Source organism: Dendrobates tinctorius, unplaced genomic scaffold (genome assembly GCF_039654945.1).
Source record: "Dendrobates tinctorius isolate UK_male_01 unplaced genomic scaffold, ASM3965494v1 ptg000095l, whole genome shotgun sequence".
Classification (NCBI taxonomy): domain Eukaryota; kingdom Metazoa; phylum Chordata; class Amphibia; order Anura; family Dendrobatidae; genus Dendrobates; species Dendrobates tinctorius.
In genome coordinates this window covers 7,922,708-7,948,210 of record NW_027361763.1, presented here as the reverse complement: position 1 = coordinate 7,948,210, position 25,503 = coordinate 7,922,708, and the positions used below count along the sequence as shown (strand labels likewise).

The following is a 25,503-nucleotide window of genomic DNA, read 5'->3' as shown; positions in this document are numbered from 1 at the left end:
TGCACTCAGGGCCCAGAACCTTGTATGGCCCGAAAGGTCCTTTTGGCCCACATAAGAAGACCAATTTAGCCTCCAAGGCCTTTTTGGAGATGTTTTATTTAGGCCTTAAAGTCTATTAAGTTAAAGGATAAATATTTGGCTCCCCCTAGAGGGCGCTTACATTTACCGGTACAGATAATATTACATTACCCATGTAGCGCAGGCTAAAAAAAAAAAAAAGATGCAAATCTTTCTGCTGCATTATTGCAGCCGCCAGAGCAAACACAACTTATTAGTCTCCCTGTCAATCAAAATTTCCACAGGTGTCATTTCAGGTTGTTGGATTTTCACGGGAATTGCAGATTTAATTATATGGTCTGGAAATTTTAATTTAATTATATGGTCTAGAAAATTGATTTTTGTTTTAAAGACTGTTTCTCTGCATTGCCCCACAGCCTTCGAGTTGTAATAATTCAAAAAATGTTTATTTTTTTTTCTTGTGAAGTCAAAACATGAAAATATCATAATATTGGACTAAACACTAACCAGCATTTATTGCAAAAAATCCCTGTGAAATATGAGATGAGTTACTTAAAGGCGATGTCCACCCTTAAACAAAATGGATTTTATCAGACAACATTATTTCTTAAGAAATATTTTATAGCAAAGTTCCATTTTACTGAAAATCCCCTTGCACATCTATGACATTAACTGATAAATATCTGACTTCCTTTATCTGCCACTAGAGGGAGCTTAGGAGCTGACTGTTTTGTCATACTGGTAAACTCAGCTATGATGGGAGATGCTTATCCTATACAGTGGGTACGGAAAGTATTCAGACCCCTTTACATTTTTCATTCTTTGTTTCATTGCAGCCATTTGGTAAATTCAAAAAAGATCATTTTTTTCTCATTAATGTACACTCTGCACCCCATCTTGACTGAAAAAAACTCCCCAAATAAGTATTCAGACCCTTTGCTCAGACACTCATATGTAAGTCACATGTTGTCCATTTCCTTGTGATCCTCCTTGAGATGGTTCTACTCCTTCCTTGAAGTCCAGCTGTGTTTAATTAAAATGATAGGACTTGATTTGTAAAGATGTTGGGGTAGCTATTTAGGGAGGGCTAAATTAACCCTTCACGGTTGATCCAGTGATTTCCAAATTAGTTCATAGGGCGTTGCTGGCAACTGGGAATGACCACACGGAGACGGGGGTCTCTGTACGAGAGGATCAAGGCAGATCACTAACCCCTTTATTATGTCACCTCTTTATAGTATTTTGTTTAATTATGCAAAGTACTCTGCTACCAATAAAATCATTGTAAAACATTCACTTTATAAGCCAATAGTATTGCAAGAAAATCGGAATATGTCCCTAGTTACGTGACGTAGAAAATAGAACAATAGCACATTCTTATAGGGTCTCGTATCTCATGTCTTGTACAAGCTAGAACAGTCTAGTTTCATAACAGCTGCGAACTTTCACCTAATTACAAAATTTATCTTGTAAACAACAAAATGGCGTCGCAAGCACAAAAATGGATCCTGGAGAACAAGATGTACTGTACACCTGAATACTGTACTTCATAGTCCCCCCTAGATAAATTTTGTTAACACACATGCAGCATCAGAGGTGCTATCCCAAGCCATAAGCTCGAGGGGTACTGGTCTTCACATGACTGATGCCGTGTTATCAGTCATGGCTGTCGCGGCGCACCCATCCCCCCTGTATACTACAATTTACGAATAACAATTTTTGATGACGGTGGTGGAGATCTTTTGTAAGTAGCCATGTGCTTGGCTTCGACATCTTCATCAAGTAGCCTTTTGAGATCGGTGCTGAGTAAAGCAGGGGTAACAACACCTTTGGTATCATCATTAGCTGTCTTAGTGCAGAATTTCCTAATACACACAGAAATACACCAAAAAACAAGTTTTAGTATCACATATACAACAAGGATACAGGCAACAATGTGTGACAAGCTTTGGAAGATCCCAGCTATCCAGCCCCCAATTCCCTTAAACCAATTGGCTGAATTGAGAAAGGAGAAGGTGTCTGACCACCAACTGTCCTTATGACGATCATTGTCTTTATCGTATTGATCTCTGAGTCTTTGAATGTCTTCTAACTTTAACTTTTAACTTCTACCAATAATAATATGGAAAATGCGGAAAACCAAAACATTATGCCTCCCTTTATTTGCTATTGGTTGGTTGGATGATGAGGAGAACGTCATAGGGACCGTCATACAAGGGTTCTAGTCCGTGCTTCCTGACATGCCTTTTCACGACTACCAAATAACCATGCTTCAGGTTATAACAGGTGTCGGTTTCTGCTGAATCTGGAAAAGAAGAAGAAACTAGAGCATGGGTGTTAGCAAGATTTTTACTAAGCTGAATAACACATTGAACAGAACGGTCAGTTTCTTCTGGTAACAGCTAAGGCTGGAAATTTGCAACTGGGGACCTAGCACCAAACAATATCTCATATGGGGACAGGCCATATTTTACAATAGGGGTAGTACGGATATGGTATAGTACAATGGGTAGGAGCTTTGGCCATGGAGCCGTAGTCTCCTGCATCATTTTGGTCAATTGTCCCTCAGTGTGCCGTTCAGCCTCTCAACTTCCCCACTGGATTGTTGGTGGTACGGAGTATGAAGGGCTACAGTGGATCCAAGCATTGTCAGAACTTCTTGGTACACATGAGAAGAAAAGGCCGGGCCTTGATCACTTTCAACAACTTCTGGAACCCCATATCTGCATATGACTTCCATCACCAGTTTCTTCGTTTTGGTTTTTGCAGTCAGGTTGGTAACAAGGAATGCTTCCGGCCAACTGGAGAACATGTCAACAACAACCAAACAGTATTCATACCTTCCAGACTTAGGCAACGTGATATGGTCCACCTGGAGCCTTTGGAAAGGATAGTCAGGCTTAGCAAGATGCTTCGGGGGTACACGTTGAAGTTGACCGGGATTACAAGTCTGACAGATATTACAGGCACGGTTGAGCGCTGTCAAAACTGTGGAAATTCCCGGGGCCCTGTAGAATTTTTGCACCAGTGCGAGGGTCTGATTCTTTCCTTGATATATAGGTCCATGTGCCCATGTGGCAATAGCAGGGTACATCCGCTTAGGGTGACACACAAGTCGGTCCTTTTCCAGAGACCATTATCCATTCGTGCCCCATCAGTCTTCCATTGCTTCACCTCTTCCTTTGGAGACATTCTCTGCATCGTCATTAAGCGGTCTCGCGGGGTCCGACAGAAAACTTCAGTCTGTTGTAGATCCTCAGGTTCTTGTAGGGTCAATGCTTCTTGTAACTGTTTACGCTGAGAGCGTGTGGTCACCATAGTTGGTATGGTTGGTTCAACGGGTAAAAGAGCAGTGGCTTTTGCTTGCATATCCGCAAATATGTTGCCAACAGTCTGTGGACTGTTCCTAGGACCGTGCACTTTAACTTTGATAATAGCCACCTGAGTAGGTAATTTGATCGAGTCCATGAGGGTTTTAACAGCTTCAGCATTTTTTACTGGGGTTCCGGCAGTAGTAATAAACCCTCGATTGGCCCATAGAGCCCCAAAATCGTGAGCAATACCAAATGCATACCGTGAGTCCGTGTATATATTAGGCCGTCTGTTATTGGCCAAAGTACATGCAGTAGACAGAGCCTGGAGTTCTGCTTCTTGTGCTGACTGTGAGGGTGGGAGCGCAGCTGCGTGCACTACAGTGTCCTCTGTGGTAACAGCATATCCCGTGTGGAATCTACCAAACTCATCAGCATATCTTGAACCATCCGTGTATAACACCAGATCAGGATTTGGGAGTGAATTCTCACTGACATTTGGTGGAGTAGCTGTTTCTTCAGTCAGAAGTTGGGAACAATCATATTGAATCTATCCTCATCACTGCCATCTATCCTTATAGTTCATTATACCGTCTTTCATGGCATTGTAAAGGGGTTGCATTATGCGGGATGCATCCGGTATCCACTGACAACAATAATTGCATAGTCCTTGAAAACTCTGTTTTGAGTTCAGCTTCATCTTTTGGGAAAGGAAGGGAGCTGAAACCTATTTTTCTTTCTTCTGCGGGGTGTCTGGCACCCTGAAGGAGACAGTGACCCAAGAATATCACTTGACTAAGGCAGAACTGAAGTCTCGAGGCCGAAACCCGACAGTTCAGTGCTGCCAGATACTTAAGGAGGCTAACAGTGGCAGAAATGGCAAAAGACACCTGCTCATATTTTTTTATTTTTTGCAAACTGGTTGGGACTGTTTTATGCCGTTTGTGGCATAACTGTGGGAAAGGCATGAAAAATACAGATTTCCTCACTGTCTTCATCTACATAGGGATTATATAACGTAAGAGCCATGTGACCATCATCTTGGAATTGTATTCTGGAGCAGTACTGTGATAATAAATCTGCTCCTAGTAAATTTACAGGACATATGGGAGAGATTACGAACTGAACAGTAACCTCGGGGAAGGGTTTTATGGGGTTTATAAAAGTATATTAATTTGGTCTGCCATCTACCCCGATTAAAACAGCGGGAGTATGACAATTTCTCTGAAAGTGTCTGAATCGGGCACAGCACCAGAATTGTCAGGGAGGGGCTGGGGAGAAAGGTTCCTAGTCATAGGATTAGGAGCTGAAGTCTGAGGGGGGCCAGAGTTTGCTGTATGGGCTGAAGGGCACACTGATAAGGGACAAACTGTGTGCTCGCAGCCGTGCTGAGCGCGATGGTGGGGGCTGGAGCAGCAACTAGTTTGCTTTTTTTTTTTTCCTCTCTCTGCTGAACAGATGGGTTCAATTCTTCTGAAAACTTTTTTTTTCCACTCTGGATCAGGTGATTAAAATAGGAGGGGCTGGATAGGAGGGACTGAGGCTGGCAGCAGTGGCTGATAGATACCATGAGCGTTTAACAAAGAAAAGGTGGGGGCTGCAACTCTCGGTCTCCTTGTACAATTGTCATCTAGCAGGGAGACGTCTTCTTTCAAATCATCACTTTTAACTAATTGTCTGCCTGACACATTAGTATCAATCTTTGTTCCTTCTTAATCAATCACTTCCTCACACCACAGTCACTTTCTTGAACCACAATACATCCAGTCCCTGCCATAATAATAGACAATTTTTCTTCTTCAACATAGCAGTAACAGAAACAATCAGAATTCACTTTCTCTGTTCTTCCTAACACCTTCGTCACACAATTAATGTGCTAAGCCACAAAATTCTTCTTTTCCTTCCACGGATTCTCTCATTTAGAGCTAAATATCCTTACTTCAGTTGTGCACAATACTGGAGCGGCCGTCTCAGTTAGTTCCACCGGGTCAACCCCCTCTGGGAAGCCCAAAATTTGCGGTACTCAGTGAAAGGAGAAGGGCGTCTCAGACTATCCCTCCGGACACCTCTGGTTATATATATATATATACCAGTCAGTGCTCTGGACCTCAGACTTGGCCGAAGGTTCACCTTCTAACAAGACAATGACCTTAAGCACACAGCTAAAATAATAAAGGAGTGGCTTCAGAACAACTGTGACCATTCCTGACTGGCCCAGCCAGAGCCCTGACCTAAACCCAACTGAGCATCTCTGGAGAGACCTGAAAATGGCTGTCCACAACGTTCACCATCCAACCTGACAGAACAGGAGAGAATCTGTGAGGAAGAATGGCAGAGGATCCCCAAATCCAGGGGTGAAAAACTTGTTGCATCATTCCCAAGAAGACTCATGGCTGTTCTAGCTCAAAAGGTGCTTCTACTCAACACTGAGCAAAGGGGCTGAATACTTATGACCGTGTGATATTTCAGTTTATATTTTTTAATAGATTTGCAAAAATTTCTACATTTCTGATTTTTTTCAGTCAAGATGGGGTGCAGAGTGTACATTAATGAGAAAAAAAATGAACTTTTTCTGATTTTACCAAATGGCTGCAATGAAACAAGGGGCTGAATACTTCCCGTAACTACAGTATGTGCTGACATGTGGCCATCTAGTGGTTCTCTTGTGAATTACAGCCAATGGGGGAGATTGCTCAGGTTTCCTAATGTATTGAATTCCCAGTGTGGACACAAGAAAGTATTGTTCACCACCAGGTAGCAGAGCTGATATTATCATTCACTATCGTGTAATAGAGCTGATGTCATTAATCGCTGCATAGCAAAGTTGACTCTGTCATTTATCACAACGTAGCAGAGCTGACGGTGTCATTCCCCATTAAAGTAGCACAAGAAAAGTTGTCATTCACCACTATGTCAAAGTGCTGACACTGTCATTCACCACCACATAGCAGAGCTGACGTTGTGTGTCATTCAGTACCGTGTAGTAGAGCTGACATCGTCATTCAATACACTGTAGCAAAGCTGACGTCATTCACCACCGCATAGCAGAGCCGACATTGCTATTCATCAAGGCACAGACGAGCTGACATTGTTCATAGTCATTCACCATCACATAGTAGAGCTGTCGTCATTCACCAGTCACCACACACTGCAGAGCTGACGTTGTTGTGCATCATTCAGTACCGTGTAGTAGAGCTGACATCGTCCTTCAATGCACTGTAGCAAAGCTGACGTCATTCACCACCGTATAGCAGAGCCGACATTGCCATTCATCAATGCACAGAAGAGCTGACATTGTTCATAGTCATTCACCATCACATAGAAGAGCTGACGACATTCACAACTGTGTAGCAGAGCTGATATATTCATTCCTCACCGTGCAGCAGAGCTGACATTGTCATTCACCACGGTGCAGCAGAGCTGATTTTATTGTTCACCACTGTCTTATTCTCTCTGATTACAGGAGACACAATGCGGATTGCCTCATCAGAGTTTGCAGATGATCCTTGCTCGTCGGTAAAGCGGGGCACCATGGTGAGGGCGGCCCGGGCGCTACTTTCTGCTGTCACCCGCCTACTCATATTGGCAGACATGGCGGACGTCATGAGGCTGCTGACACACCTGAAAATTGTAAGTATGATATCATGAAGGTGTCTGGGGTATAATACAGGATGTAACTCAGGATCAGTAATGTAATGTATGTACACAGTGAAAGCACCAGCAGAATAGTGAGTGCAGCTCTGGAGTATAATACAGGATGTAACTCAGGATCAGTAATGTAATGTATGTACACAGTGACTGCACCAGCAGAATAGTGAGCGCAGCTCTGGAGTATAATACAGGATGTAACTCAGGATCAGTAATGTAATGTATGTACACAGTGACTGCACCAGCAGAATAGTGAGTGCAGCTCTGGAGTATAATACAGGGTGTAACTCAGGATCAGTAATGTAATGTATGTATACAGTGACTGCACCAGCAGAATAGTGAGTGCAGCTCTGGGGTATAATACAGGATGTAACTCAGGATCAGTACTGTAATGTATGTACACAGTGACTGCACCAGCAGAATAGTGAGTGCAGCTCTGGGGTATAATACAGGATGTAACTCAGGATCAGTAATGTAATGTATGTACACAGTGACTGCACCAGCAGAATAGTGAGTGCAGCTCTGGGGTATAATACAGGATGTAACTCAGGATCAGTAATGTAATGTATGTACACAGTGACTGCACCAGCAGAATAGTGAGTGCAGCTCTGGGGTATAATACAGGATGTAACTCAGGATCAGTGATGTAATGTATGTACACAGTGACTGCACCAGCAGAATAGTGAGTGCAGCTCTGGGGTATAATACAGGATGTAACTCAGGATCAGTGATGTAATGTAATGTACACAGTGACTGCACCAGCAGAATAGTGAGTGCAGCTCTGGAGTATAATACAGGATGTAACTCAGGATCAGTAATGTAATGTGTGTACACAGTGACTGCACCAGCAGAATAGTGAGTGCAGCTCTGGGGTATAATACAGGATGTAACTCAGGATCAGTAATGTAACGTATGTACACAGTGACTGCACCAGCAGAATAGTGAGCGCAGCTCTGGAGTATAATACAGGATGTAACTCAGGATCAGTACTGTAATGTATGTACACAGTGACTGCACCAGCAGAATAGTGAGTGCAGCTCTGGAGTATAATACAGGATGTAACTCAGGATCAGTACTGTAATGTATGTACACAGTGACTGCACCAGCAGAATAGTGAGTGTAGCTCTGGGGTATAATACAGGATGTAACTCAGGATCAGTAATGTAATGTATGTACACAGTGACTGCACCAGCAGAATAGTGAGTGCAGCTCTGGAGTATAATACAGGATGTAACTCAGGATCAGTAATGTAATGTATGTACACAGTGACTGCACCAGCAGAATAGTGAGTGCAGCTCTGGAGTATAATACAGGATGTGACTCAGGAACAGTAATGTAATGTATGTACACAGAGACTGCACCAGCAGAATAGTGAGCGCAGCTCTGGAGTATAATACAGGATGTAACTCAGGATCAGTAATGCAATGTATGTACACAGCGACTGCACCAGCAGAATAGTGAGCGCAGCTCTGGAGTATAATACAGGGTGTAACTCAGGATCAGTAATGTAACGTATGTACACAGTGACTGCACCAGCAGAATAGTGAGCGCAGCTCTGGAGTATAATACAGGGTGTAACTCAGGATCAGTAATGTAACGTATGTACACAGTGACTGCACCAGCAGAATAGTGAGTGCAGCTCTGGGGTATAATACAGGATGTAACTCAGGATCAGTAATGTAATGTATGTACACAGTGACTGCACCAGAAGAATAGTGAGTGCAGCTCTGGAGTTTAATACAGAATGTAACTCAGGATCAGTAATGTAACGTATGTACACAGTGACTGCACCAGCGGAATAGTGAGCGCAGCTCTGGAGTTTAATACAGAATGTAACTCAGGATCAGTAATGTAATGTATGTACACAGTGACTGCACCAGCAGAATAGTGAGCGCAGCTCTGGAGTATAATACAGGATGTAACTCAGGATCAGTAATGTAACATATGTACACAGTGACTGCAACAGAAGAATAGTGAGTGCAGCTCTGGAGTTTAATACAGAATGTAACTCAGGATCAGTAATGTAATGTATGTACACAGTGACTGCACCAGCGGAATAGTGAGTGCAGCTCTGGAGTTTAATACAGAATGTAACTCAGGATCAGTAATGTAATGTATGTACACAGTGACTGCACCAGCAGAATAGTGAGTGCAGCTCTGGAGTATAATACAGGGTGTAACTCAGGATCAGTAATGTAACATATGTACACAGTGACTGCAACAGAAGAATAGTGAGTGCAGCTCTGGAGTATAATACAGGATGTAACTCAGGATCAGAAATGTAATGTATGTACACAGTGACTGCACCTGCAGAATAGTGAGTACAGCTCTGGAGTATAATACAGGATGTAACTCAGGATCAGTAATGTAATGTATGTACACAGTGACTCCACAAGCAGAATAGTGAGCGCAGCTCTGGAGTATAATACAGGATGTAACTCAGGATCAGTAATGTAATGTATGTACACAGTGACTGCACCAGCAGAATAGTGAGTGCAGCTCTAGGGTATAATACAGGATGTAACTCAGGATCAGTAATGTAATGTATGTACACAGTGACTGCACCAGCAGAATAGTGAGTGCAGCTCTGGAGTATAATACAGGATGTAACTCAGGATCAGTGATGTAATGTATGTACACAGTGACTGCACCAGCAGAATAGTGAGTGCAGCTCTGGAGTATAATACAGGATGTAACTCAGGATCAGTAATGTAATGTATGTACACAGTGACTGCACCAGCAGAATAGTGAGTGCAGCTCTGGAGTATAATACAGGATGTGACTCAGGATCAGTAATGTAATGTATGTACACAGAGACTGCACCAGCAGAATAGTGAGCGCAGCTCTGGAGTATAATACAGGATGTAACTCAGGATCAGTAATGTAATGTATGTACACAGTGACTGCACCAGCAGAATAGTGAGCGCAGCTCTGGAGTATAATACAGGGTGTAACTCAGGATCAGTAATGTAACGTATGTACACAGTGACTGCACCAGCAGAATAGTGAGCGCAGCTCTGGAGTATAATACAGGGTGTAACTCAGGATCAGTAATGTAACGTATGTACACAGTGACTGCACCAGCAGAATAGTGAGTGCAGCTCTGGGGTATAATACAGGATGTAACTCAGGATCAGTAATGTAATGTATGTACACAGTGACTGCACCAGAAGAATAGTGAGTGCAGCTCTGGAGTTTAATACAGAATGTAACTCAGGATCAGTAATGTAACGTATGTACACAGTGACTGCACCAGCGGAATAGTGAGCGCAGCTCTGGAGTTTAATACAGAATGTAACTCAGGATCAGTAATGTAATGTATGTACACAGTGACTGCACCAGCAGAATAGTGAGCGCAGCTCTGGAGTATAATACAGGGTGTAACTCAGGATCAGTAATGTAACATATGTACACAGTGACTGCAACAGAAGAATAGTGAGTGCAGCTCTGGAGTTTAATACAGAATGTAACTCAGGATCAGTAATGTAACGTATGTACACAGTGACTGCACCAGCGGATTAGTGAGCGCAGCTCTGGAGTTTAATACAGAATGTAACTCAGGATCAGTAATGTAATGTATGTACACAGTGACTGCACCAGCAGAATAGTGAGCGCAGCTCTGGAGTATAATACAGGGTGTAACTCAGGATCAGTAATGTAACATATGTACACAGTGACTGCAACAGAAGAATAGTGAGTGCAGCTCTGGAGTATAATACAGGATGTAACTCAGGATCAGAAATGTAATGTATGTACACAGTGACTGTACCTGCAGAATAGTGAGTACAGCTTTGGAGTATAATACAGGATGTAACTCAGGATCAGTAATGTAACGTATGTCCACAGTGACTGCACCAGCAGAATAGTGAGTGCAGCTCTGGGGTATAATACAGGATGTAACTCAGGATCAGTAATGTAATGTATGTACACAGTGACTGCACCAGCAGAATAGTGAGCGCAGCTCTGGGGTATAATACAGGATGTAATTCAGGATCAGTAATGTAATGTATGTACACAGTGACTGCACAAGCAGAATAGTGAATGCAGCTCTGGGGTATAATACAGGATTTAACTCAGGATCAGTAATGTAATGTGTTATGAATGAGTCACCGTAGGAGGCAGACACAAAAATAGCAGCTAAGTCCAGAAAACCGGAGAAGTTGGCAACTATCAGACTGCAGACCCCTGAACCTAACAACACAACTAGCAGTAGCTGTGGGGGGTTCCTACGGTGCCCTAGACCCCTCAATCACAGCCGGAGAAACTAAATAGCCTAAAGACAGAAAAGGAAATCTAAACTGCCCCAGAGCAGACCCCAAAGTAAAAGGCAGCCCCCAACATATAATGACTGTGAAGCAAGATGAAAAAACACACACACAGATAGAAAGATAGGCTGAGCAAACAATGGGGCCCAAGCTAACTAAAAATAGGACAGGATAGGACAGCTGCTGTCTGCAATCTGCAAAAAACCCTAAAAAGACATAAGCCAACAGGCTGATATGGAAAAAGGCCCTGAAGCAGCTAGGCTTCAAAAACTATATCAGCACTCAGGTATTTTCTGAAGACAGAGCTAAAGGAATTCAGCTCACCCCAGCAGGGAATGACTGAAGTCCAGCAAAACAAAGACAAAGTACAAATGCAAACGTCAGAGCAGAAAACTTAGCTTTTGGAGAGCAGGAATTCAGACTGGTATCCAAGGATCCCACAGAGAAATCACCCGCAGAGCAGAAGGGTGTGGACAGCCTTATATCCAGTCAGAAACTCCACTCAGCCAATCATCATCATTAGACCCAGATGCTTGATAATCAGGCTCACTAGCTTTCTTTACTAGAAGAGGGAGTTCATCGGGCCTCAGTGGTAAAGGGTAAAAATGAACTCACAACAGTACCTCCCCCTTGAGGAGGGGTCACCGAACCCTCAACCACGCCACCAGGGCGATCAGGGTGAGCCCGATGAAAGGCACGCACCAATCTTTTGGCATGAATATCAGAGGCAGAGACCCAGGAATTATCCTCCTGACCATAACCCTTCCACTTAACCAAATACTGGAGTCTCCGTCTAGCCAGACGGGAATCCAGTACTTTCTCTACCTCATATTCCATGTTACCTTCAACCAATACAGGGTCTGGTGGTGCCACCCCAGGAACAACAGGTTCAACAAACCTCTTCAACAAAGACTTATGGAACACATTATGGATTTTAAATGTGACAGGAAGAGCCAAACGAAAAGAGACCGGATTAATAATCTCCAAAATATTGTAAGGTCCAATAAATCTAGGCTTAAACTTAGGAGAAGCCACCTTCATAGCAATATTTTTTGATGATAACCACACCATATCACCAACCTTAAACTGGGGACCAATGGTCCTATGTCGGTTGGAAAACCGCTGGGCCTTTTCCTGGGAGAGAGATAACTTATCCACCACTTGGTCCCAGATCTGGTGCATTCTCTCCACCACAGTGTCAACACCTGGGCAGGCAGAGGGCTCCACCTGCCCTGAAGAAAATCGAGGATGAAACCCAAAGTTACAAAAAAAGGTGACATCAAAGTGGCAGAACTAGCTCTATTATTTAAAGCAAATTCGGCCAAAGGCAAAAATGAAACCCAATCATCCTGATCAGCGGAAATAAAACATCTCAAATATGACTCCAAGGTCTGGTTTGTTCTCTCTGTCTGCCCATTGGTCTCAGGGTGAAAAGCAGAGGAGAAGGACAACTGAATTCCCAGCTTGGAACAGAAAGTTCTCCAAAATCTAGACACAAACTGAACTCCTCTGTCAGATACTATGTTCTCAGGAATCCCGTGCAAGCGAACCACCTGTTGCAAAAACAGGGGTACCAACTCAGAGGAAGACGGCAACTTAGGGAGTGGTACTAGATGGACCATCTTAGAGAATCTATCACAAATCACCCAAATAACAGTCATTCTCTGAGAGACAAGCATATCAGAGATAAAATCCATTGAAATATGGGTTCATGGCCTCTTGGGGACAGGCAACGGCATCAACATCCCACTAGAGCGAGAACACGATTTAGACCGGGAGCAAGTCCCACAGGACTGCACAAAATTCCTGACATCACGAGACAAGGAGGGCCACCAAAAAGACCGACTCACCAAATCTCTAGTACCAAAAATACCTGGATGACCAGCCAAAGCAGAGCAATGAACTTCAGACATCACTCTCCTCTTCCACTGGTCAGGAACATACTACTTCCCACTGGGACAACGCTCAGGTTTGTTCTCCTGGAACTCTTCCAGAGCACGTCTCAAATCGGGCGAGATGGCGGAAAGAACTACCCCTTCGCCTAAGATGGTAGCAGGTTTGGTCACCACAGGAGAATCAGCAAAGAAGCTCCTAGAGAGGGCGTCTGCCTTGACATTCTTAGTTCCAGGAAGAAAAGAAACCACAAAATCAAAACGTGTAAATAACAAGGCCCACCTAGCCTGTCTAGGGTTCAAGCGCTTAGCCGACTCTAGGTAAATCAAATTCTTGTGGTCATTGAGGACCACGACTTGATGCTTAGCTCCCTCCAACCAATGTCTCCACTCCTCAAATGCCCATTTCATAGCCAACAGTTCCCTATTCCCCACATCATAGTTACGTTCAGATGGAGAGAACTTTCGGGAAAAGAAAGCACAGGGATTCATTTTAGATGTTACAGGATCCTTTTGGGACAAAACAGCTCCTGCACCAATCTCAGAAGCATCCATCTCTACGTGGAATGGAAGTGAGACATCAGGTTGCCGCAAAACCTGGGCGGAGGTGAATCTTCGCTTCAGCTCCTGAAAGGAAGAAACAGCCTCTGGAGACCAATTTAACACATCAGCACCCTTCTTAGTCAAATCAGTCAATGGCTTGGCAATACTAGAAAATTTTGCTATAAATTTCCGATAAAAGTTAGCAAAACCCAAAAACTTCTGAAGGGCCTTCAAAGAAGTGGGCTGAACCCAATCGTGAATGGCCTGTACCTTGGCTGGGTCCATTTCAATAGTTGACGGAGACAAAATAAATCCCAAAAAAGAAATCCTCTGTACTCCAAAAAGGCATTTAGATCCTTTGACATACAGGGAATTCTCCCTCAAGATCCGGAACACAGTCCGAATATGTTCCACATGAGAATCCCAATCCTTGGAGAAGATCAAAATATCATCCAGATAGATAATCAAAAATTTATCGACAAAATCTCGGAAAATATCGTTCATGAAGCACTGGAAGACAGAAGGGGCATTAGTGAGCCCAAAAGGCATCACCAGGTACTCAAAATGTCCCTCCGGAGTATTAAACGCCGTCTTCCATTCATCCCCATGCTTAATGCGAATAAGATTATACGCCCCCCTGAGGTCAAGCTTGGTAAACCAACAAGCACCTTTAACTCTAGAGAATAGATCCGAAATCAGGGGTAACGGATACTGATATTTAACAGTAATCTTGTTGAGGGCACGATAATCAATACAAGGTCTTAATGATCCATCCTTTTTGGCTACAAAAAAAAAAAACGGCACCTAAGGGTGACGAGGATGGTCTAATATGACCCTTCTCCAACGCCTCCTTAAAATAGGATCGCATAGCCTCGTGCTCGGGTACAGATAAATTGAAGAGCCGACCCTTGGGGAATTTACACCCCGGGCTCAGTTCAATTGCACAGTCATAACTTCTATGAGGAGGCAGAGACGCAGACTCATTCTCACTAAATACATCATAAAAGTCCGCCAAATAATCAGGAACATCATGCGACTGAGGAGAGGTGGAAAACACCGGAGCCTCACTAAAGGCACACCGACAACCCCAACTCACCACAGACACAGATTTCCAATCCAAAACTGGATTATGAATTTGTAACCAGGGAAACCCCAGAACAATGGTATCATGCAGATTATGCAACACCAAAAATCTGCAATTTTCTTGATGGTCTGGGGCGACCCGCATTACCACCTGGGTCCAAAACTGAGGTTTATTTTTTGCCAAAGGAGTAGCATCAATCCCCCTCAAAGGAATAGGCGTCTGCAGAGGTGTCATCGGAAATCCACAATGTTTAGCAAAATCCAAGTCCATTAGGTTTAGAGCTGCTCCCGAATCCACAAAAGCCTTGGCGGAAAATGTGGCCAGGGAGCAGATCAGAGTAATAGCCAGAAGAAACTTAGGTTGAACACCACCAACAGAAAACGTGTGTGCAAAGCGTTTCTCTCGTTTAGGACAGACAGAAATAATATGCGAGGCATCTCCACAGAAAAAACACAACTTATTACGCCTTCTGAACTCCTGACGCTGCTCTCTGGACAAAACTATCACATTGCATAGGTTCAGACATTTGTTCAACAAGTGGCAACACTACTCGTGCAGTTTTGCGTTCGCGCAAACGCCGATCAATCTGAATGGCTAATGACATAGAATCGTCAAGACCAGAGGGAACAGGAAATCCCACCATAGTATCTTTTACGGCTTCTGACAAACCCTTCCGAAAGAGAGCAGCCAAGGCATTATCATTCCAGGTAGTAAGTACCGCCCACTTTCGGAATTTTTGACAGTATGATTCTGCAGAATCTTGACCCTGGTTCAATGCCAGCAGGGTCTTTTCAGCCTGATCAATGGCATTAGGTTCATCATACAACAACTCCAGGGCTTGAAAAAATGCGTTCACATTAGTCAGAATAGGATCATCAGGTTTCAAAGAAAACGCCCAATCTTGGGGATCGCCACGCAGCAAAGAGATGACAATTTTAACCTGCTGCGCGGAGCTCCCTGACGAGTTAGGCTTCAAGGCAAAAAATATTTTACAATTATTTTTGAAATTCAAAAATTTAGACCGATCCCCAAAAAATACATCAGGTGTGGGAATCTTTGGTTCAGCAGTATGTGAATGAGCAAGGTAGGCGGAAATTCCCCGCACTTCCGCAGCGAGCTGCTCCACACGATCAGACAATTGTTTTATCTCCATTGAGAGAAAAAAAAAATCCCCCTACGGCCTCAGAGATATAGAGGAAAAAATATACACACTTTTTTTTTTTTTTACAATTCTTTCCTGCTATTGAGTACCCTAGGATCTGCGGTTCGGCGGGTGATTCTGTTATGAAGCACTCAGGTATTTTCTGAAGACAGAGCTAAAGGAATTCAGCTCACCCCAGCAGGGAATGACTGAAATCCAGCAAAACAAAGACAAAGTACAAATGCAAACGTCAGAGCAGAAAACTTAGCTTTAGGAGAGCAGGAATTCAGACTGGTATCCAAGGATCCCACAGAGAAATCACCCGCAGAGCAGAAGGGTGTGGACAGCCTTATATCCAGTCAGAAACTCCACTCAGCCAATCATCATCATTAGACCCAGATGCTTGATAATCAGGCTCACTATCTTTCTTTACTAGAAGAGGGAGTTCATCGGGCCTCAGTGGTAAAGGGGAAAATGAACTCACAACAGTAATGTATGTACACAGTGACTGCACCAGCAGAATAGTGAGCGCAGCTCTGGGGTATAATACAGGATGTAGCTCAGGATCAGTAATGTAATGTATGAGCACAGTGACTGCACCAGCAAAATAGTGAGTGCAGCTCTGGAGTATAATACAGGATGTAGCTCAGGATCAGTAATGTAATGTATGTACACAGTGACTGCACCAGCAGAATAGTGAGTGTGTATTGACCAGAGGTCTGAATAAGATCCAGTGGGTCACAAACCGAGACTGAGGCAGAAATCACAATATTGTCTTTACTAAAATAACAGTGCATGTGACATTTAGTATTTGAAAGAAACAGACTGAAACCCCCTTATTCAGTACACTCACTCTGCTGGAGCTGAAATCAATATGCAATTCCCAAGGTCCCTTTTTGAGTGTGTTACACTGAGATTTGGAATAAATTTATCTGTCCAAAAGGTCAAATCAGGTACTAAGAAATCAGGTGTAAATCGGCTGAGGTGGTATTATGGGACCCCCTGGAATGGCACACTGAGTATAAGCCATTCAAAATCCACATTAACAATACCTATAAATATTCAGAAGTTCTTAAACACTTAATCTAGGGATACCCGGGTATCTATGACTATGGTACCATGAACCTGAGTTGAGTCTCCACTCAGGCATACAATTTGCATCAGCTGCACCCAGTCCCAAAATCTTTGGCGCCAAACAGTTACAGCAAAACAAGGCTCTGCGTCTTGTCAGCCATTGCCGAGCCCACACGCCGGTGACTTACTTCTGTAGCCTCAGGATGCAGACCAGGATAGCACTTCAACGGGGTTTGTCAGGATCCCTCTCAATACAGATGGTACAGGATACCGTCTCTCCTCCAGTAGTCACGAATTCTCCTGAAAGCAAACCGCCTGAATCAGAAAAGGGACTCCATAGAGCTCCACAATCTCACAGCTCTCAAGAATGCTCTGTCCTTGTTCCACAGCAGAACCACAGGTCCCCAAGATGAAGGGGTTAACACCCTCACACACACACTCTGGCAGCAAACAATCTTTTACAGAGTCCAGTCTCCTTGCTTTTTCTCAGCTGCCTCACACACAGTGTCAATTGTAGCAATCTCTCCATCTGGAAGCTTCCCTTCCCAGTGTCCTAGACAGCAGACACTAAGCCCCACCCCACAGCACACACAGTTTCCTGGGCAGCACCTGCTCTTAGCACCAAAAGGCAAACACTGCTGGGTCCTAGTGCTCTCCTGATGTTATCACAGTTCACCCTCTTACAAGTGCAACTCAGGAGTATAATACAGGATATAAAAGGTTTTGAGTTAGACTTTTCAGGAAATTTTGACGTTCATATATGCTAAAAGTGAAAATGTTGCTTTGTCGACAATCTTGAAGTCATTTTCTTTTTCTTTCATGGCCCTGGTAGTTTTATTGGCTTTTTAGAAACTGTAACATTCATTTGGTCACAGAGTCACACAGGTTCCATAGACATCCTCTGTCCTCACTCTTTTCTCTACTCTCTCCTCTTTTCTCCACTCTGCTCTCTTCTCCTCTCCTATCTCTCCTTCCCTCTGCTTTGTTCTTTTTTATGCTCTCTCCTTTGCTATTGCCTTTCTTTTTCTCTGTCCTTCCCTTTGCTCTATTCTTCAATCCATATTCTCCTCCCCTCCGCTATCTCCTCTCTCCCTCATTCTCCTTCGTGCTCTCTTTCTTTTCACCCTTTCATTCTTTCCCCTTTCTCCTCCTCTCTGGCCTTCTGCCTGCCCCTCTCTTCTCACCTTTGCATGGTCTTTGTCTCCACTCACTCCCTCCCTCTGCCCTATTCTCTTTTCTTCACTCTCTCCTACTCTCCGTGCATCTGCTCTGTCTTTCTTCCACTATCTCCTCTCCTCTAGCTTCCCTTAGCTCGGTCCTTCCTTCCGTTTTGTCATCCCGTTTACTCTGTTCTCCAATCTATTCTCTTCTCCCCTCCACACTCTCCTCCCATCCACTCTCCTTCCTCCACAGATTTTGCCCCTGCACTCTCTCTTTCCCTATGCTCTCTCCTCCATTTGTCACGTACACGCTCACGCCCTGACTGCTGGACGTGAGTCAGGGGGTTGTGTAGAGACCTGTTCACACAGCAGGTGCAGGTACTGGTACTAGCAGGAAGGAATTTGTATGAAGGAACATGTAGAGACCTGTTCACACAGGAGGTGAACTGCAAGACTGCGGAGAGGAGCTGCAGTTTATAGCAGGAGGTTCCGCCGCAGCAGAAGCAGGGTGCAGGCAGAGCCGCAAGAGTGCGGTGCACAGGCAGAGACACAAGAGTATCGAGCAGGCAGAGTCGCAAGTGTACTAAGCAGGCAGAGCCGCAAGAGTGTGGAGCATAAGCAGAGCTGCAAGAGTACAGAGCACAGGCAGAATCACAAGAATACTGAGCAGGCAGAGCCACAAGAGTGTGGAGCATAAGCAGAGCTGCAAGAGTATGGAGCACAGGAAAAGTCACAAGAGTACTGAGCAGGCAGAGCCGCCAGAGTGCAGAGCATAAGCAGAGTCACTAGAGTACGGAGCACAGGCAGAGTCACCAGAGTCCCATCAAGTTGGGTGACTAAGACATCTGCCTTGGTTTTCACTGGAGCCTCTGATGGTGAGGTCAGGCTTGTGCGGCAGGCAGTTGCCGGTGCCACTCCAGGGTCATGTCTGGCTGTGGCTGCTGATCCCACTGGGGAACAGGAACACTAGAACAGGTGTGGGTGACAGGCACGGCTGGTTGATGAGCACGGCTGATACTTGGACGAGTAGGCAGGCAGGCACGGCTGCGACACAGGGCAGACTGGAACGGCTGAGACACAGGGAAGGCAGGGACAGCTGAGACACAGGGCAGGCAGGCATGGCTGAGACACAGGGCAGGCAGGCACGGCAGGGACACAGGGCAGGCAGGAACGTCTGAGACACAGGGCAGGCAGGCACGGCTGAGACACAGGGTAGGCAGGAGTGGTGTACAGAACAGGAAGAGTCTTGTTCATACAGCATGTGCAGGTACTGGCAGGAAGGAATGGTGTATGAAGGAAGAGGTAGAGACCTGTTCACACAGCAGATGCCGTTACTGGTACTGGTGAAGAAAGGAGAAAGTCTGAAAGTGATTGCAGCGCCCTTTAAGGTACGAATGAAGAAGAGACAGTAGCCTGTGCAGAGACAGCAGCCCGTGCAGAGACAGCAGCCTGTTATGAGTTCATTTTCTCCTTCACCTCTGATGTCTGATGAACTCCCTCTGCTGGTGAAAGGAGGTAGTGAAATTGATCTGGATGGGAAGAACCTGTCATCTGAACAGGTGGAGTGTGATTGGATATCTGGAATTTCTGAGTGGATATAAGGCAGCCGACGCCCTGCAGAGTTGCTGGTGATCCTTTCTGCTCTGAGCTCTGGCACCCAGTTTAGTTCCTGTCTACTAAAAGCTAAGTTTTTGCTCTGCTATTTTTCCATGAGATTTTGTCTTTTTACTTAGTGTTTGTGTTCAGCCTGCCCTGGTTGGGTTGGGCTGAACTCCATTTTTGTCTCTGATCAGTTGATCTCTTTGCTCTGTCTTCAGAATATACCTGAGTGCTGATATAGTGATTTTGAAGTCTAGTGACTTCAGGGCCTTTTCTATCAGACGTGTTGGACATTATTTTTGGCAGGGTTTTTTGCGTGATTGCAGCCAGCATCTTTTTTGTCCTTTCCTTTCTAGTTAGTTGGGCCCCATCATTTGCTCAGCCTGTCTTTCTGTCTGTGTTTGTGTTTTCATCTGTTTTTCACCGACAATACATGTTGGGGGCTGTCTATTGCTTTGGGGTCTGCTCTGGGGCAGTTTAGATTTCCCCTTTCTTTCTTTAGGCTTATTTAGCTCTCCGGCTGTGACGAGGGGTCTAGGGCACCGTAGGAACCCCCCACGGCTACTGTTAGTTGTGGTGAATAAGATCAGGGGTCTGCAATCTGCTAGCTACCAACCTCTCCGGTTTTCTGGACTTAGCTTGTGTTTTTGTTTTTTCCTCCTTCGGTGACTCATTCATAACAGCAGCCCGTGCAGAGACAGCAGCTAAGTGCAGAGTCAGCAGCTCATGCAGAGATAGCAGCTAGTGCAGAGTCAGCAGCTCATGCAGAGACAGCAGCTAGTGCGGAGACAACAGCTCATGCAGAGACAGTGATCTATGCAGGGACCGTGACCCCCATGTGAGGCCCCGGTACCTGCGGTGTTGGTGCAGAGCCCGATTTCTGCTGAGAGATCTATCAAGGGACGGAGTGGTGTTTCCCCTGGGAGAGACTGTTGTGCTTAGACAAAAGACTCAGAGCAGAGGGGACCCTGTTGGTCCAGTACCCCCTCTGCCTCCTGCATTAACACTTGAGACCCCAGCGGAGGATTGTAAAGACCACAGAGTACAGAGAGACTTTAGACGACAAGCGCTGCTGGTGATTCGGCACCAACATGGGAGAAGTTCGACCCTTCAATCAAGATCCCCCTGAGACTGATAAGTTCCTTCATAAGAAAACTCCGTATAATATTGTTTAATACTGTTTATGCCTTTTTTGACTGTTTTCAGTACTTGTTCACACAATACCAATACTGCACTGTTATTTTGCCAGTATTAATCCCTGCAAATAAACCTTCCCTTCAACTGTTGGTCCGTCTGTTCCATGGTGACATATGCAGTACCTGCACTTTATTACACTGGCAGGAAGGAATGGTGTATGAAGGAACAGGTAGAGACTGTTCACAGAGCAGGTGCAGGTGCTGGTGCTAGCAGGAAGGAATGTGTATGAAGGAACAGGTAGAGACCTGTTCACACAGGAGGTGAACCGCAAGACTGCGGAGAGGAGCTGCAGATTACAGCAAGAGGTTGCGCAGCAGCGTAAGCGGGGTGCAGGCAGAACCACAGGAGTACAGAGCAGGTAGAGCCACAAGAGTGCGGAGCACAGGCAGAGTCACAAGAGTACTGAGCAGGCAGAGCCGCAAGAGTGCAGAGCATAAGTAGAGCCACAAGAGTACGGAGCAGGCAAAGCCGCAAGATTGCGGGGCACAGGCAGAGAGTCACAAGAGTACTGAGCAGGCAGAGCCGCAAGAGTGCGGAGCATATGCAGAGCCGCAAGAGTGCAGAGCATAAGCAGAGCCGCAAGAGTATGGGGCACAGGCAGAGTCACAAGAGTACTGAGCAGGCAGTGCCGCAAGAGTGCGGAGCATAAGCAGAGCCACAAGAGTACGGAGCAGGCAAAGCCGCAAGAGTGTGGAGCATAAGCAGAGCTGCAAGAGAAGGGAGCACAGGCAGACGGAGAGGACACAAGGATAGACACATCAGGCAAAGGAGCTACAGACAAGGAGACTGACAGAGGTAGGACTGAGTTTTGACACAAGATAATGGTACGAGACAAGGTACAGGAACAAAGACACAGGGACCAGGATATTCTGACTCCTGGAGGGTGGACGGAGAGGCACAAGGCAAGGTAGAAACAAAGACACAGAGACTAAGTTATTCTGCCTCCTAGAGGGCGGACAGACAGGTACAAAGCAAAGCTAGGAATCAAGCCTTCAGAGAAGGCGAAATACAGGACAGGACCTGGTGACTCAGTAGCAAGACACTAACTGAGTTAACACATTCCACAGGCAAGGTCCACTGGATGGAGCTGCCCTAAATACCAGAGGCCTCTTGGTGATTGGTCAGGGACCCATTAGACAGGTGCACCCTGATTCTATAAGAACCAGAGAGTTCTGGCGCCGCCTCCCTATGCACACAGCCAGGAAACATGCAGAGAGCAGGCAGGAAGCAAGAGGCAGAGAGCATGGAGCTAGCGGCAGACAGAAGTCACAGCATGTTCTGGAGCAGTGAGTAAGATGGTGTGTGGGGGATGGGAGGCCATGTAGTGATGCCAGCAGGGTTGGAAAACATTTTCTCTGTCCTCTCCTCATATCTCTCTGCTATCTTCTCTCCGTTCTCTTTCCTCCTTTGCCCTCTCCTCTCTTCTATTCTTTCCTCCTCTCCACTCTTTCTTACACTCGTCTATCCCTTCTCCCCTCCACCCTCTTCTACTCTCGGTTTTCCATTCTGTTCACTCCCACTCTGGTCTATCCTCTCCTCCGCGATCCACTCTTTGCTCTCTTTCTCCTTTTTATCCTGTCCCCTTTTTCCTCTTCTCTGCCCTGTCATCTCCTCCCTCTTCTATCAGCCACTCTCTTCTCCCCTCCATTTTCCTCTCCACTGACTTCCTTGTTCTGCTCTATTCTCTCCTCTCTCCTCTCTGCTCTCTCCTCTCCAATCTCACCTTCCCTCTGCTTTGTCCTTTCTTCCACTCTCTTCTCTACATTCTTCTCCCTTTTGCTGTTCTTCTCTCTGCTCTGTCCTCCCTTCTGCTCTGTTCTCCAATCCGTTCTCTCCTTTCCTCCTCTCTCCTTTCTCCACAGCTCTCTCTTCCACTGTGCTCTCCTCTCCTCCTCATCCCTTCTCTCACCTCCCCTAAGCTCTCCTTTCTCCACAGCTCTCTTCCCCTGTGCTCTCCCTTCCCCTTCATTCCCTCCTCTCTCCTCCCCTACGCTCTCCTTTCTTCACAGCACTCTTCCCCAGGGCACTCCCCATCTTTTCATCTCTCTTCTCTCCTCCCCTATGCTCTCCTTTCTTCACAGCACTCTTCCCCTGTGCTCTCCCTTCCCCTTCATTCCCTCCTCTCTCCTCCCCTATGCTTTCCTTTCTCCACAGCTATCTTCCCCTGTGCTATCCCTTCTCCTTCATTCCCTCCTCTCTCCTCCCCTATGCTTTCCTTTCTCCACAGCTATCTTCCCCTGTGCTCTCCCTTCCCCTTCATTCCCTCCTCTCTCCTCCCCTATGTGCTCCTTTCTCCACAGCTCTCTTGCCCTGTGCTCTCCTTTCCCCTTCATTCCCTCCTCTCTCCTCCCCTATTCTCTCTTTTCTCCACAGCTTTCTTCCCCTGTGCTCTTCCCTCACCTTCATTCCCTCCTCTCTCCTCCCCTATGCTCTCCTTTCTCCACAGCTCTCTTGCCCTGTGCTCTCCCTTCCCCTTCATTCCCTCCTCTCTCCTCCCCTACTCTCTCCTATCTCCACAGCTCTCTCCCCCTGTACTCTCTACTCCCCTCCCATCTCTACTTTCCTGCACTTTGACTTTCCTTGTGCTTTGTACTCCCTTCTACTCTGTTCTCTCCTTCAATCTCCTCCACTTTCTTCTATCCTCTGATCTCCTTTTTCCACTACCCTCTTCTCACTCTTTTACACTTTGTTCTGTCCTCTCTTCTACCTTCTCCCCACTGCTGTCTCCTACGTTCTGCATTGTCTTTCATTCCACTCTATTCTCTCCTCCACTCTCTCCACTCCTCTATCTTCAGCTCTCTACTTCCTGCTCTCTCTCCTCCCTTTTGCTTACCTTCCCTCTTCTCCCCTGTTTTTCCTCTGCTTTCTCCTCTCCTGCTCTCTACTCCACTCTCCTCTACTTTGATCAGTTCTCTCCTCTCCTGCGCTCTCTCCTCCCCTTTACTTTGTCCCTCTCTGCGCTGTCTTCCCTTCTGCTCTTTCCTCTCCTTCACTCTCTTTCCTCCATTCTCAACTCTCCGTTCTCGCTCAATATGGTGTAATTATTTACCGTTTGTAGTAGCAGTATTACTTGGGCACCATATATTGGTATCATTCTGGATATGACAATATTGTCTACGTATTGTATGGTAGTTTTTGTGCCATACAGTGATATTACTTATTGTTTTCATTAGCAGTGTTATTTGGGCACCATATATTGGTACCAATCAGATTATGGCAGTATTGTCTATGTATGATATAGATGTTATTGCTCTGTATATTGGTATTATGTATTGTTTTTAATAGCAGTATTATTTGGGCACCATATATTGGTATGTTTCAGGTTATGGCAGTATTATCTATATCTTTCATGGCCATTTGTGCCTAATACAGTAGTATTATTTAGAGTTTTGTGTAGTAGTATTACTTGGGCACAATATAGTGGTATTATTTAGGTTGTTTCATTCTAGTTTTAGTCTCTTATGTGTATTACTTGGTGTGTGCAGTATATCGATTCTCAACATTTGGACACTATACAGCAATATATTTAAGACGCTGCATGATACACTTTTTTGGGAATTGTGTTTTCTTTGGGCACAGAATGTCAATGTTATTAGACACTGTATGGGGACTTTGTGCTGACCCTCTTGCATAACCCTCCAAGCTTTTTGTGGTGATACTCTTTAAGTACAGATTGAGTGCGGCACAGATTTATGTGCACTTTATGGCAGTAATACACGTGTACTATCATTACACTTTTGATCAATTTTTTTTCTTTTTTTTACGGGGGTCTCATCTAATATCAAACTTTTGGACCCTCATAGACACCTGTATCCTATTTGTACTTTTGATTCTTCACCGTTCACTGAAAACCTCTCCTGTTTCCTTGGAGAAGACAGATGAATTAACAGTGTCAGGTCATCAGCAGAGCTCTGACCGAGACTCAATTACAATCTGCCCGTTACGTCTGAGCCCTCGCTACTCCTGTCAATATTCACCGCCGCTCTCATTACTGCTGTATAGTTATTGTTATGTGGCTGCTCGACACCTTTTTTTTTTCCCGGAGTGGCAGATCTAATAGGTTGTGCCCATCCAAAAGAGTCATACACGACATGCACTCAGTGGCCATTTGTAGCAATAAAATTGATATAATCCATCACCAACGTGCTGAATCCAATAGATGTCAGCGTGGTAAATGTTCTGGATTAACAGAAAACTATGGAGAAGGAAGAAAATAAGGTTTAAAGCAATTATCCAGAACTTTAGATAGATCATTAATTTCACATTATGGGGGGTCTGATACTCAGCCCACCCTTCCCCTCAACCCACCAACTGACTGCAGCTTCTGAAAGTAGTCAGTTCATGGAACACACCACAGCGCCATACAATGTCTGGTGGCCATTCCCAGGTATTGCAGCTCAGTGAATTTTATGCAATAGGAGCATAGCCAGGTATTAGCCTCCTATCAAACTTATATTGATGACTTATTCTAAGAATTGGCTATCTATATGCATCCCACTACATCCCAAACCTTACCACAGTCTTCAACCAAACCCTATCCCCCCATCTCTTCAACCTATGACTAACCACTG

The 25,503-nt window shown here is 45.1% G+C and overlaps 1 protein-coding gene across 1 annotated transcript in view; it reads left to right on the top strand.

Moving 5' to 3' along the window:
- Positions 1–25,503, top strand: part of LOC141098747 (catenin alpha-2-like) — a 767,899-nt gene that overhangs the window by 587,390 nt on the left and 155,006 nt on the right. Inside the window, exon 4 of the mRNA XM_073586719.1 lies at positions 6,793–6,959. Within this exon, the coding sequence (XP_073442820.1) occupies positions 6,793–6,959 (167 nt within the window). The remainder of the gene's footprint in view (positions 1–6,792; positions 6,960–25,503) is intronic.